At 36.6% G+C, this 16144-nt stretch overlaps 1 protein-coding gene across 2 annotated transcripts in view; it reads right to left on the bottom strand.

The window, feature by feature from the left end:
* SS18 (SS18 subunit of BAF chromatin remodeling complex) overlaps positions 1-16144 on the bottom strand; it is a 69335-nt gene that overhangs the window by 43689 nt on the left and 9502 nt on the right. For both annotated transcript variants that reach the window (XM_052660288.1, XM_052660289.1), the window contains exon 3: positions 13377-13461. In XM_052660288.1, coding sequence (XP_052516248.1) covers positions 13377-13461 — 85 coding nt within the window. The remainder of the gene's footprint in view (positions 1-13376; positions 13462-16144) is intronic.

The following is a 16144-nucleotide window of genomic DNA, read 5'->3' as shown; positions in this document are numbered from 1 at the left end:
GTAAGGCTACTTTCTCTAAGCTGATTTTTAGTAATAAGTTAAGACTTTTCTTTTTTTGTACAGAAAATAGATTAAACAAAAATTATGTTTAATACCTAACATTACCTGGTTAAATTAGAGATTCTTTTTAAAACTTAATGCTCATAATGAATTAAGTGAAAAGCCAAGACAAGCAATTCCAATCAACTTTCAGCCTTCTTTTAAAATTAAATGCACACACACTCAGACTCAGTGAATGGCATGATTATCAGTTAAGTCTCCAAACTCCTTCCCTTATCCTGCGTATGTATTCAGTAACTGAAGCCTGCCAATCTGCTTTTAAACACTCCCAAATCTGAATTCTCTTCCCATGTGTACGTTCCAATTGCATACTACCTTCATTTTCATCACCATCAATATTTACTGAGTACCTCCGACACACTGGACACCCTAAATTGTTTTATTTAGTCCTCCATGTAATAGAATCATAGAGTAATTGTAAATTCTCATATTGTAAAGTGGTCACGGTACACATCAAATAAAGGTAGATACTACAGAAAAAGGAATCATATTTTCCCAAAGTTTTACATATCCTCAAATGTCATTGGATATCCCATTCAAAATACATAGCAATATAAAATCCTCAGTTCCTAGTTATACAATAGAATCAACTGAAAAGCTCTTAAAATGTGCAGCCAAGGTAAAGAAACACTAGACTATATGATTCGCCAAGTTCCTTCTAGCTCTAAAACTTCAATTCTGTAGAAATATTTCCAGACTGTATGTCTTCAAAATGAACTGCCACAATAAAAAAGACTATTTTCTCCCCCAAGTTCTTCCCAAAGAAAAATTAAATAGATAAAAGCTTTCTAAAATTTAAACTGTTCTCTCATAATTCTTTCCTAAATCAATGGTACTTGAAAGTGAAAGCTGCTCAGCCATGTCCAACTCTTTGCGACCCCATGGACGATATAGCCCACCAGGCTCCTCTGTCCATGGGATTCTCCAGGCAAGAATACTGGAGTGTGTTGCCATGCCCTCCTCCAGGGATCTTCCTGACCTAGGTACTAAACCCAGGTCTCCTGCACTGCAGTCAGTCTTTACCATCTGAGACACCAGGGAAGCCCACTGTTGTTGTAGAAAGTAAATACCAACTCTGAAAACCAATATTCCAGTGATGCCTCCAACATCCTAAGGGAGACAGGACCCTATATACACATACTAAATGGAGGCAGAATAGTGTGCACTTTGAACAATGCCAACTTTGTAGAAATACTTGGCCTCTTTCAATGTCACCTCAGATGTCAGGCACACTGCTTTTAAATAAGCCTGTCCACAGACTACATTCTCTGAGTTCTGATTTGTGATTTGCTGCTTTTTGGTTATGGGCTTAAAACTGAAAAATCAAACTGTTAAAACATATATAAAATTAAAAGTAGTTTCTGTTAGAAACTTACAATGCATTTGAAACAAGAAAAGAATACCCAGGACCCAGACTAAGAAGTAAAATGCCTAATGGTTAGTACACTGGCTTTATAAGTCATCTTTCTCCTTCTAGGTCTTTTTCCATTTATTCCTGGTCTTTTAATTCTTGACTTTCATTCAGACAGAAGAGGATTGCTAGATCTGGCCTAGTTTCAGATACATGAAATATTACTATGAACACATAATTCTTCTTTGGGGGGGTGATATTAAAAACTGAGAGTTGAGCTTACATATAAGTATGGGTACATTTCCAATTCCTACAAGCAGTTAAAAAAAGTGAAAAACTTCATTCTGGAAAACTTCAGTAAAATCACCCTAAAACATACAGTCTTTTTTCTGGGTCAAATTTTCTCCACTACAGTTAGTAACTAGTATATTCTATCTCTTTTTGCCAATTGGTGATATGTATTCTGCTATTTCAGTTTTCCCAAATTCACCTTTCTTCCTATTTCATTTCTAATCCAATTGCTTCCCTTGCAGCTGATTTTTCCCCTCTCTAGCCCCGCTGTTCTATATTGCTCCACCTCTCTGTTGCTCTCCTTACTATGAGGATCGATTTATTTCTAGTTTCTCTAAAACCCTTCCTCCTTTGCTAATGTTGCTTTTCAAACAACTTAAGCTTCAAAATACTCATTTTTCAAAATGAAAATTTGGTCACAAACTTCAACTAAAACTTTGACCAGTACTAAGAGGGAAAATTTTTATTTCAAACTTCACAAACGGCAATATCTATATTCATTAGCAAAATATGTAAAATGGCGCCTCTGTGTTACATGAATCTCAAATAATGGTAGCCTTGTAATGAAATCTGTGTCTTTCCCATGTGATAGTTCTTAACTAGGTGACGGTAAAATAATATTTGCCTTGAATACAAACAATAATAATTTTTACTGTCCTATTATTTGATCTATAGGGGAAAATATAAATGCTATTTTAAAAAATTTCAAAAAATTACAGTAAAGTATATAACTGAGCAACAGATGAGAATGGACTAATAAATTCTGAATCAGAAAATTCTGCAGTAGCTTAATGAATTTCTATGGTAAGCTACATTTTACCACATTGGCTTCTCAATAATTACTACTTTCCTGAGGATGGGCAAGAGAAACGAGTAACTAAATCTCAAGATGCGTGCTATGAACCAACACTGTTGGGTTCTCCATAAAAGCTAGAGAGAATAAGGGACGTCAAATCCCTTGATTATACAGTGGAAGTGAGAAATAGATTTAAGGGACTAGATCTGATAGACAGAGTGCCTAAGGAACTATGGATGGAGGTTCGTGACACTCTACAGGAAACCGGGATCAAGACCATCCCCATGGAAAAGAAATGCAAAAAAGCAAAATGGCTGTCTGAGGAGGCCTTACAAATAGCTGTGAAAAGAAGAGAAGCAAAAAGCAAAGGAGAAAAGGAAAGATATAAGCATCTGAATGCAGAGTTCCAAAGAACAGCAAAGAAAGATAAGAAAGCCTTCCTCAGCAATCAATCCAAAGAAATAGAGGAAAAGAACAGAATGGGAAAGATTAGAGATCTCTTCAAGAAAATTAGAGATACCAAGGGAACATTTCATGCAAAGATGGGCTCGATAAAGGACAGAAATGGTATGGACCTAACAGAAGCAGAAGATATTAAGAAGAGGTGGCAAGAATACACAGAAGAACTGTACAAAAAAGAGCTTCACAACCAAGATAATCACGATGGTGTGATCACTCATCTAGAGCCAGACATCTTGGAATGTGAAGTCACGTGGGCCTTAGAAAGCATCACTACGAACAAAGCTAGTGGAGGTGATGGAATTCCAGTTGAGCTATTTCAAATCCTGAAAGATGATGCTGTGAAAGTGCTGCACTCAATATGCCACCAAATTTGGAAAACTCAGCAGTGCCCACAGGACTGCAAAAGGTCAATTTTCATTCTAACCCCAAAGAAAGGCAATGCCAAAGAGTGCTCAAACTACCACACAATTGCACTCATCTCACCTGCTAGTAAAGTAATGCTCAAAATTCTCCAAGCCAGGCTTCAGCAATACGTGAACCGTGAACTACCAGATGTTCAAGCTGGTTTTAGAAAAGGCAGAGGAACCAGAGATAAAATTGCCAACATCCGCTGGATCATGGAAAAAGCAAGAGAGTTCCAGAAAAACATCTATTTCTGCTTTATTGACTGTGCCAAAGTCTTTGACTGTGTGGATCACAATAAACTGTGGAAAATTCTGAAAGAGATGGGAATACCAGACCACCTGACCTGCCTCTTGAGAAATCTGTATGCAGGTCAGGAAGCAACAGTTAGAACTGGACATGGAACAACAGACTGGTTCCAAATAGGAAAAGGAGTACATCAAGGCTGTATATTGTCACCCTGCTTATTTAACGTCTATGCAGAGTACATCATGAGAAACACTGGGCTGGAAGAAGCACAAGCTGGAATCAAGATTGCTGGGAGAAATATCAATAACCTCAAATATACAGATGATACCACCGTTATGGCAAAAAGTGAATAGAACTAAAAAGCCTCTTGAAAGTGAAAGGGAGTGAAAAAGCTGGCTTAAAGCTCAACATTCAGAAAACGAAGATCATGGCATCTGGTCCCATCACTTCATGGCAAATAGATGGGGAAACAGTGGAAACAGTGTCATACTTTATTTTTTGGGGCTCCAAAATCACTGCAGATGGTGACTGCAGCCATGAAATTAAAAGACGCTTACTCCTTGGAAGAAAAGTTATGACCAACCTAGATAGCATATTCAAAAGCAGAGATATCACTTTGCAACAAAGGTCCGTCTAGTCAAGGCTATCATTTTTCCAGTGGTCATGTACGGATGTGAGAGTTGGACTGTGAAGAAAGCTGAGTGCCGAAGAATTGATGCTTTTGAACTGTGGTATTGGAGAAGACTCTTAAGAGTCCCTTGGACTGCAAGGAGATCCAACCAGTCCATCTTAAAGGAGATCACTCCTGGGTGTTCATTGGAAGGACTGATGCTAAAGCTGAAACTCCAATACTTTGGCCACCTCACGCGAAGAGTTGACTCATTGGAAAAGATCCTGATGCTGGGAGGGATTGGGGGCAGGAGGAGAAGGGGACGACAAAGGATGAGATGGCTGGATGGCATCACCAACTTGATGGACGTGAGTTTGAGTGAACTGCGGGAGTTGGTGATGGACAGGGAGGCCTGGTGTGCTGCGATTCATAGGGTCACAAAGAGTTGGACATGACTGAGCGACTGAACTGAACTGAAGACTTTAAGATATTTCCATAGTCTATGAAGACAATATTTCAAATCAAGACAAACTGACAAAATTCAGAATTGCACGGTATCACAAGTTACAGAGACTCTCCACTGGTTGGGCCGAAGGGATATGGAAGGGGTAACAGGATCACCTGAGAACACTGTGCACACTGCTCACTGCCCAGCCACCCACGGGATTCTGGTAACTGTCTGGGGGAGAATGTCCCCTCTCCACATTCAATGCCCTGACTTGAGAATCCTGTGATGTGTTACTGTTTTGACGAGAACATGATCAGAAAAGTGTTATATCTTTCAGGTGTACTAGAACAGGAGGAAAGAAAAAAATCACCATAGGCTACCATGGTGACAATAAGCGAAATTCTTAGCCTGCATCTTAAATCCACAATATAGTCCAGACTATAAGCAGACTCATTCATTTAACATGTTCTTTACAAACTTAACACCTAAGGACAAGAACAATGCTAGACAAAATAGAAACAAAAGTGATTAAGGCATTCATTTACCTAACAACACAACAGAACAATCAAGTCACTGCAGGTTGTAAAATTTAGATTCAAGCTCTAGAAAAATCTAGCCAACTTCTACCCTGATACACAAACTTAAGAGCAAAGGGGTCAAACTTTTATTTCCATTCCATCCTAGTAGTAACATGACTGATTGATATACTGCATGAACTGCTTTCAGTAAGGCGTGGGTTCAAGGGTCATGCTACCACTTACCAAGACACCTGAATCATCCTGAGACACCAATATTTTAAAGAATTCTGATGAAATACAGTACTCAAAGGACCCAGTACTTAGTAGTCCTTCTGCAAGTGTGTTCTCTCGCCAGTGAAACAGGCATATCTGAGAAGCCATAAAAATAAATATACTATGGATAGCAAAACAGAATTCTATTCCAATACTTAAAGGAATCACATAGGGTGATGGCAGAGAAGGTCATTCAAATCCTCCCTGGTAGACAACAAAAAAGCTGGAGAAAATATTTTAAAAATATTTTTCATGACATAAAAGAACAGACAAAGCAATTAAAAATGCACAGGTCAAGCTCCAGAAGAAAAAAAATGCAGAGACATGGGCCCAAATCTGGGGCTACATTTGCTGTGGGCACAATAGGCAGGACAGAAAGCTGGTTGAGGATTTCCCAAAACCGATCAAAGATTTCAATCCACAGATTTCAGAAATCTCAACAAAACACCAAGCAGGATAAATAAAAAGAAAATAGACAAATAAGACACCTAGAGAGATCATAGTAAAACTGCAAAAAACTCTAGACAAAGCAAAACTCTTCAACACAAAAAGTCAAACTGCCTTCAAAATAATAACGTTTACATCGACACAGCTGTCAATAGATAAAGGTCAGAAAACAACAGAATTATTAATTTAATGTACTCATATGCCAACCTAAAGTCTGTCCCTGGCAAAAGCATCTTATAAGAATGATAGTTAAAAAAAAAAAAATTTCAGATCACATATACAAATAAAAAAGACCTGAAGGTATTTGCCACCACCAAACCAGTGCTAAAAGGAAATGTTGAAATATGTTCTTTTGGAAGGAAAAAAAGAAATGATCTGAGAGAGAAAAGGCTGAAAATGAAGGGAGGAATGAAAAGCATCAAAAATGGTAACAATGATAATTCTACTGAATACTAACTTTAAAAAAAGTAATAATCACTTGTGAGTAAACAGTCACAGATTTAAAATGTGTAACAACAGTTAAGTCATTGAGAAAATGAATAGAAATACAGTATCTAAGGGTTCTTGAATTAACTGTATAGTAACCTATATAGTAAAAGAATAGTACGCATATAAGTATATAAAAACAAGCATAAAGAAAAAGGAATAATTTAAAAAATTACCCAGACAGAAAGAACAGAAAAAAGGAATATAAACAGATGAGACAAACACAAAGTGTTTGTATGGTAGGTTTATATGACGGTAGGTTTAAACTCAGATATATGAGCAATTACGTTCACTATAAATGGATTTAATGTTTCAAGTAAATAACAAAGATTGTTAGATTGGATTTTTTAAAAAAGTTTACGTATTATTCATAAAACAGGTATCTCTAGCACAAAGAAATGGAAAGGTAGATACAACACGAAAATGCTAAAGAAAGCGGACTGAGCTACACAAAAACCAGACAAGTCAATATTAAAACCAAAAGCATAATTAGCGACAAGGAGGAATACTTCATAACATGTGTTACAGAGAATCAGAAAGATATAACATTTCTAAACATACAAGCACCCACTAACAGTGCCTCAGTGTGATAAAATCTTAAAACTTTACAAGGGAAAACAGTCAATCTATAACTATACTTGGACATTTTAAACATACACCTCTCAGTAGCTGATAGAACAAACACAAAAATGAAACATCACGAAGTTTAAAAAAAAATCAGTAATTAAGAGAAGATTCAAACAAGATTAACACACTTGAAATAGTCAACATATATAGGACTCTGCTCTCAGGAGCTAACGAATACATGGAACTTTTGTAAAAACTGACGATATGTTGGACTATAAAACAAATCTCAAAGAATTCCCAAGAACTGAAATCATATGAAGTGTTTACTACCCACAATGCAATGAAGTCAGAAATCATTAAGAAAAAGAAACAATAAAATCTCCCTGCTTGCAAACTAAGAAATATATTTACCAACCCACGTATAAAGAAGAAATACAATGGAAATTATAAAATATGTGGAACTAAATAAATATGAATATACTACACCAAAGAACTAATTGGACAGAAATTTATGCCTTCAAATGCATAAATGAGTATGGAAGGATTAAAACTGAGGAAGCCAGCATCCATCTTAAAACTCAGAAAAAGAACAGCAAGATACAGGGAAAGAAAATAAAATGAAACAATAAAGTAAGATCAGAAACGAGCCATAGCCAAAAAGAGACGAAAGAGTAATGTCACGAAGTCTGGTTCTCAAGAATTCTTTTAGGGAATCCAAAAGGTCAAGACTATTTCCATAATAGTACTCAGATGATGTTTGCCTTTCAGGCTATGTTGGTATTTATAAAATCATGGTGCAACAGCAGAAGTGGAGATAGCAGCTGCAGCCTTGTATCAAGGCATCAAACTCTGCTGTAAATCACTGCACTATTGACGATCACAGACTGGCAGTAAAAGAACGTCACTTTCACTTAAGAATGTCCTTGATAAAGCAGCAAAAATTATTCGTTTATTAAATTCCCCATGTCAGTTAAATACTCCATGTGATGACAAAATGAGAAAATAATAAACATATCTGCCACAAATCAAAGTAAAATGAAAACACTATGTGACTGAGCTGCTTGCTGATCGAGGCACTGTTTTCATGGAATACTGGGGTTCATTTTTTCATGGAATGTCTCTGGCTCACATGGTAAAGAATCTGCCTGAAACACAGGAGATCCAGGTTCAATTTCTGGGTTGGGAAGATCCCCTGGGAAAGGGAATGGCAACCCACTCCAGTATTCTTGACTGGAGAATTCATGGACAGAGGAGCCTGGCCAGTTACAGTCCACGGGGTCACAAAGAGTCAGACACGACTGAGCGACTAACACTTTCACTTCCCTTCATGGAACACCAACTTTACTTCAAAGAACAATTTCTAGACAAATTACACTTATCCAAGCAGACATTTCCTCAAAACTGAACACAGTGAGCCTGGAAAACAACTGACAGTACCTGTTGCCAAAGATCACATTGCCAATGACCCTTGACTTTTCAAGGAAGAAATGGGAATCTGGCAAACATATTTTTTATCTTGAAACTGACAGCATCCCAATATAAAAGAGACTTTTCTGATAAGACTGGCGGTAATTTCAACAAATGTGGTTCTTGGTATCACATAATGAAACATACTCTTGCCTGGAAAATCCCATGGATGGAGGAGGCTGGTGGGCTACAGTCCATGGGGTCACGAAGAGTTGGACACAAATGAGCGACTTCACTTTCACTTTTCACTTTCATGCATTGGAGAAGGAAATGGCAACCCACTCCGGTGTTCTTGCCTGGGGAATCCCAGGTGCGGGGGAGCCTAGTGGGCTGCCGTCTATGGGGTCCCACAGAGTCGGACATGACTGATGTGACTTAGCAGCAGCAGCAGCAGCAGCAGTAGCAGCAGCAGCAATGAAACATATCAGTATTTAGAAAATGTGCAGAACTAAGTGAATTTATTATTTTCCAGATGAGCAAATCATGATGTTCCGAAATCATGCATGAGTAAAAGATCCATCCAAAAGTGCAAGAGAGACCAATGAACTTTAAGGTACTGGAATAAGATAAACGTACTGATAAAATTTCAGATTCCATACTGCAACTAACCTTTAAAAAAAAAAAAAAACACCTGCTGAGATGTGCTATACTACCAGATTATTCACAACAATCTTAAAAGGCTAAAAATATTTTTCCCTTTACAAACTTCCTATTTGTGTGGGACTGGGTTTTCTTCTACTTCAAACAAAACATACTATGCTACATCGAATTCAGAAGTAAATATGAAAATACAGATGGTTTCTATTAAGCCAGACATTCAAAAGAAATTTGCAAAATTATTAAACAGTATCATTTACCTCCTAAATTAGTTCTCAAAGATATAGTTGTTTTTTCTTTAGAATCTTAATTATATTAACATGCAATGAGTTTAGTATTGTTCATTTTAAATGAATAGTAGTATAATAAGTAAAATAAAATAAATACATCATATATATAACATATGAAACTCCTCAGTGTTCTGTAATGTTTACATATAATGCAGTTCTGAGAACAGGGTTTGAGAAATGATGCAACAGGGAAAGATCAAAGACAAATGCTGATTCTTTAAAAAAATTAAGAGAAAAAATACAATAAATACTTGGCAACTGTGATTAAAAAAGATTTTTAACAAGAAGGCACAAATAAACTACAATGAGGATTAAAAAAAAGAAACTATCACTACAGATCCTATAGATGTTAGGAAAATTCTACAAAACCCTAACAGATGTTAGGATTATTCTACATACTTTATTATCAATAAATTTGAAATTTTAGATAAAATGCTAAAAAGCACAATTTACTGAAATAGGTATATCATAAAATATAGAAATGCATAAACTGTCCTATAACCATAAAGAAATTGAGCAGGTAAATAAAAGTCTTCTCACAAAGAAAACTCCAGATCCAGATGGCTTTTCTAAAGAATTATACCAATAATCTAGGAAACAGCTATATTATGCAAATTCTTCCAGATAAGAAAAAGTGGGAAAATTCTGCAGCTCATTTTATAAAGCCAGCATAACCTCAAAACAAAAGAGAGACAAAGGCATTCTAAGAAAGGAAACCTAAAAGGCAATTACACTCATGAACGCACATAAAAATCTCGATCAAAAATTCAACAAACTGAAATTTTTTTTAAAAGACCATGACCAAGTAGGTCATGAAAAAGTAGGCTAATTACTAAAAAATTCAAGACTGAACAATAAGAAGTCAATCAATGCAATTCACCACAATAACAGACTAAAGAGAACACTATGATCATCTCATTAGATGCAATAAAAGTATTTAATAAAACTTAACATCCATTCAATATATAAACTCTTGGCACAGAAGAAACAGAAGGGAACTTCCTTAATCTGATTAAAGGTATCTACCAAAAACTACAGGGAACATCATAGGGAATGGTTAAACAGTGAGAGCTTTCCCTTTGTGATCAGGAATAAGATTAAGATGTCCTCTGTCATCACTTCTACTCAGGACCGTACTGGAGGTCCTAGCCAGAAAAATAAGGCAAGAGAAATAAATAAAAGGTTTAAGGACTGGCAAGAAAAGAACAAAACTCATTATTCACAAACGATACATTGGTGAATAGTGAAAACAAAAGTATCCACAGAAAGATTGTTACAGACAAGACTTGAACAAGACTATGGGATTCAAAACCAATTGCGTTTCTATGTAAACAGCAATCACAGTTACAAAATAAAACAAAAAAACACAAAGATTCCATTTAAAAATTGCCTTAAAAAGACAACCTACTTAGCAATAGATCCAAAGAGAGGTGTGTAAATCCTCTCCAGGAAAATCACAAAACTTCATTGACAGGAGTAAAGGACTAAATAAATCAAAACATATGCAATAATCATGATTTGAAAGACTCAGTATTGCAGAGACATCAATTCTCCCCAAACTGACTGACAGTCAAAGTCATCTCAGTGAAAATCATAGTGGGATTATAGTGAACACACTGATAAGTTCAAGTGTATAAGGAAATGCGAAGGACCAGTACCCAAGATAGTCTTGGAAAAAAAAAAAAAGGAACACAGGAAGAAGTAAAGAACTTCTCTAATATACATCAAGACTTATTACAAGTCTTGACTATGACAAGTGTGACAGGACAGAGGAAATCATTAAAACTGGCCAATGGAACAGAACAGACCCCCAGGTATACGGGCATTTGATATATGATATATGTGTCATGACAGAAGTAGAGAAAAGATATTTTGCTTTGTTTTCCCAACAGATAATGCTACGAGAGAATTATCTACCTGGAAACAAACGAAATCAAACCTGTTCCTCGTACTAGCTGGTAATCAAGATTATGGTAAAAAAAAAATCTCATTATTTCAGATTCAAAACAAAATATATTCATTATATACCCTTAGCGAGATACAGCTTAAGGACAAGCCTATTATTGTTAGTGGCAACCCTGATATTGCTATATTGAAATTATGTTACACATATAGTCGTACAAAGTAAACAAGTGACTATAAAGTTGCTAAGATATCAAGATTTTTAGAAAAAGAAGAGACACTAATATACAAAATTAAAGCTACATTTAAAAAAAAACCTTTCCTGAGGTGAAAAATATCACTAATATTTCCTTTATTAAAAAAAAAAAAATGTTTACTATCTCTGTCCACTGAAAATGCTCCATTCATTGGAAGGACTGATGCTGAAGCTCCAATACTGTGGCCACCTGATGCAAAGAGCCAACTCATTGGAAAAGACCCTAATGCTGGGAAAGACCGAGGGTAGGAGAAGGGGGCGACAGAGGATGAGATGATTGGATGGCACCACCAACTCAATGGACATGAGTCTGAGAAAACTCCAACATAGTGAAGGACAAGAAAGCCTGATGGGCTGCAAGGGGGTCGCAAAGAGTCAAGCACAACTCAGCGACAGAAGAACAACCAAACTCAGTAATAACAAATGCCCCGAATGCCCACATTGTGGTCTCTAAATATCAACTCCCACAGGAAAAAAGGCTAGCTGAAAAAACAGCTGGGGCAGAATAGTTCTGGGGCAGAAATATAGTCAGTCTGATCTCTCTCACAAATTCTAAAACAAATAAGCTCTACAAGAATACTGGAACCGTGTCCGCAGGACACAGAAGCCAAAGGAAGGGATTCCCACCGACCAAAGGTGAGAAAACTTGAGCGTCACAGTGTCTCAATGGATTTAAACACATTAAAAATATAGAAATGTGAAGTTCAGATAATAATAAAAACAAAGACAAAATCCTTGGTCATCCTTTCAAGTTGCCACAGACCAACTTGTTATTCTGAAAACTGATTAAATTGATTAAAAAACTGATAAAGAACAGAATCAAGACTTTATCACGACTTTCCTATAGGAACTCTATTTCAAGATAACCAAATGTTTGCTGAAATTTTCCTTTTTAGAAGAAGAACAATGCAGGAGGAACTGTAAAATGAGAAATTTATCATTCTTAGATCCTAGGAAACAACGGACCCAACCAACGAGCACCAATGACTGATAAGCCCATTAACTGAAAGGTAGATGAGGAACTTTATAATGGACTGATGAAACTGGTATCAACTGTGAGCACTGATCAATCTTAACATCACTAAAAATGGGACAATAAAATATGTTCCTCCTAACAAGATACAGCAGCAACACTCACATGGCGCAATCCATGAAATAGTCAACATAAAACTAAATCTAATTATAGCCAAGCCTCTCCATCTATAAATTACCAATTTAGAGGAAACAGAAATGAGATGGAGGACCACGTTAAAGGATCATGAGGCTACAAACAGCCAAATCCAGAATGTGAGAAATTCTACAAAATAAGTGACCCTCTTTCTTCAATAAGTAAATGGAGAATGATACAGGTTAAAAAAGATCTAAGACACAGATCAACCAAAGCAAAGAGTGGGCCTTGTTTGGATTCTGTGGCAAACCGGCAAAACATTCTAATTATTTTTATATAACTGGGGAAAACTGAAAACATCCTGATTATTATAAGACATTAAGAGATTCTGGCTAAGTTTCTTACGTGGGATATCAGTCCTTATCTGCTAGAGATGCATATTAAATTACATACATGATGGATAGGGATCTGCTTTAAAATATTATAGATCTGTTTCTAAATAATTTGTGTGATTATACATCAAAATAAATGAATAAATAGGTAGGTGGATGGGTGAATGAATAGATGGATAGCTGTAACTTCCTTGGGCAGCGAATCAATTCTAGCTGAATTAATTCAAATTAAATATGAAGGCAAAAGATTAAAGCTAATAGATCATGTAAACGAATATCTTCATGTTCTCAGAGGAGGGCAAGATTTCCTAAACAAATTTCAGAATCACTCAACAAAAATCGGTCCTTCTGTATAGAACTCTACACAAATTATGTACACTTCCCACTATTTTAAAGGTACTTACTGCTGGTAAGAGAGACTGCATGTTCTGATTAGAATCTGCTATTGTAGCAAGGTAGACCAAGTTGGTATGCAGCATCTGTTGATACCTATTAAAACAAAACAAATGTCAATATTAAAACATCATTTTCTCCCTATCTGCTTACACACAAACAGCATTCTATTTCTCAAGTTTTTAGTAACAGATTTCTGTTACATGAACATCAGCAGCACTTCAATTTTTTCCTAGTTCTGCAAAATAACTGCAAATAAGTACATTCAAAGACAAAAATAAACACAGGGCTCTCACCATGTGCTAGATACTTAAACATGCTTTAAGTATCAAACCAACACTAGGAGGTAAAGGTTCTTATTTTCTCCATTTTACAGATGAGGAAATTGAGGTTTAGAAAGGTTAATACCTTGTATAATATTGTACAGCATGGAAAATGGAATACTAAGACAGGTAAGGGCTCCATACAAACTACTGGGTTGGCCAAAAAGTTCGTTCGGGTTTTTCATATTATATATAACACCTTAGGGGAAAATCCAAACGAACTTTTCGGCTAACCCAATCCATTTACAAAGAGATCTAGGATGAAGGAGTCAACAAAACTGATGTGCTTATTTCCTTTCCTCTGCCATTTTTGTGTTGCCAAAAACCTCAAAGTCAAGTACAGTCAACACACTCCATTAAAATGTCAGAAAGGAGGTGGAAACCACGCATTTTTTTATCCTTATTCCCACAGCAGTGACCAATAATTTATGCCTGCTGTAGCTGTGCTGCCCAACTATCAGGACCTAGCATATAGAGGACAATAAATGCTACTGCTGCTAAGTCACTTCAGTCGTGTCCGACTCTGTGCGACCCCACAGACGGCAGCCCACCAGGCTCCGCCGTCCCTGGGATTCTCCAGGCAAGAACACTGGAGTGGGTTGCCATTTCCTTCTCCAGTGCAGGAAAGTGAAAAGTGGAAGTGAAGTCGCTCAGTCGTGTCTGACTCTTCGCGACTCCATGGACTGCAGCCCACCAGGCTCCTCTGTCCATGAGATTCTTCAGGCAAGAGTACTGGAGTGGGGTGCCATTGCCTTCTCCAAGAGGACAATAAATAGGTGTCTCCAATTAAAAAGCAGAGACATTACTTTGCTAACAAAGGTCCGTCTCATCAAGGCTATGGTTTTTCCAGTAGTAGAGAGTTGGACTACAAAGCAAGCTGAGCGCCGAAGAATGGATGCTTTTGAACTGTGGTGTTGGAGAAGACTCCTGAGACTCCCTTGGACTGCAAGGTGATCCAACCAGTCCATTCTGAAGGAGATCCGTCCTGAATATTCATTTGGAAGGACTGATGTTGAAGCTGAAACTCCAATACTTTGGCCACCTGATGAGAAGAGCTGACTCATCTGAAAAGACCTTGATGCTGGGAAAGACTGAAGGCGGGAGAAAAAGGGGACGACAAACGATGAGATGGCTGGATGGCATCACCGACTCAACGGACATGAGTTTGGGTAAACTCCAGGAGCTGGTGATGGACAGGGAGGCCTGGCATGCTGTGGTTCATGGGGTCACAAAGAGTCGGACATGACTGAGCAACTGAACTGAATTACAAAAAAACAGTTACAAGCTAAAGCACTGAGATGGAGTAAAGAACAGGACACCAACACCATTACGAATTAACTTTAAAAAATAAAGCAAACTCTCATTATTGGCATGAAGTGGTTAAACACGTTTATTGCTATTTTATTTACTTATGAATAATTTTTGCTAAGCCTCTCTTCATAATTTAAAAAATTAATTCCAATGAAACCAGACTGAAATTAGCAGTGATTCAATTACTAGTGTTGGTAAACACACAAAATACAAACTTAAAATCTGCATCAGACCGTTATTCTTTTAGAATTTCATTTACTAATAAACAGTAAATAAATTAAAATTATGAAATAAGTAAAAATCACCTTTATTCTGCTAAATAAAGCCTTCTAATGCAGTTCCCAAATGCAGTAATTTTCTAAAACAGACACCATAAAAGGAATCCTAGCAAATTCTTTGCTGTTAGAAAAACTAGTGAACTCTTCTTCCTGTTAGAAAAACTGGTTTCATTACTTTTTTATTTAGTGGGGAACAACCTTATTTCTCACTGAACTTGAAGTTTTTTAAACTAACAAGATTATGCTTTTGTAGTTTGTTTGGTTTTTTTAGATGAGTTATAACTGATATTTATAAAGAACTTCACATATTTAATATGTACCATTTGATGTTTGGACATACATGAACACCTGTGAAAATATCACTACTACGGAGGTAAGACATACCTAACACTTCCCAAGGTTTCCTTGTTTCCCTTTGTTACTATTTTTTTATTGTTGTTTAAAAACAAGTCTACAAGTTCTTTACGTTCCTCCTCACATATATTATACGCTACGGTGCTCCATCACACGTGATATTGTTACAATGACCCTTATACAAAGAAGGACCAAGAAATAATATTTTGCAGTTATTCATAATTCATAATTATACCACTGAAATTCTTCAAACAGCACTGACAGGCACCACCAGCTGGAACTACTTCATTATTCCATAGGGATCTTAAATGGAATTTAAGGTGCAGGGTTCCACAATCTTGCCATTTTTAAAAAAACAACCAGCCATTTTTAATTAGAACATATAATGCACTCCAAAGGCTACTCCTTCAAGTTTTCCTCTTTTTCTGAGTACTGGTAAGGCTCTAATACACATACTAAGATGTGAGATTTGCTGACTGCTCTATCAAAAATAAAAATGCCAACGTTACTAAG

Source organism: Budorcas taxicolor, chromosome 22 (genome assembly GCF_023091745.1).
Source record: "Budorcas taxicolor isolate Tak-1 chromosome 22, Takin1.1, whole genome shotgun sequence".
NCBI classification, from domain to species: Eukaryota; Metazoa; Chordata; class Mammalia; order Artiodactyla; family Bovidae; genus Budorcas; species Budorcas taxicolor.
The sequence above is the reverse complement of the archived record's forward strand: the minus strand, read 5'-3'. Positions and strand labels throughout refer to the sequence as shown.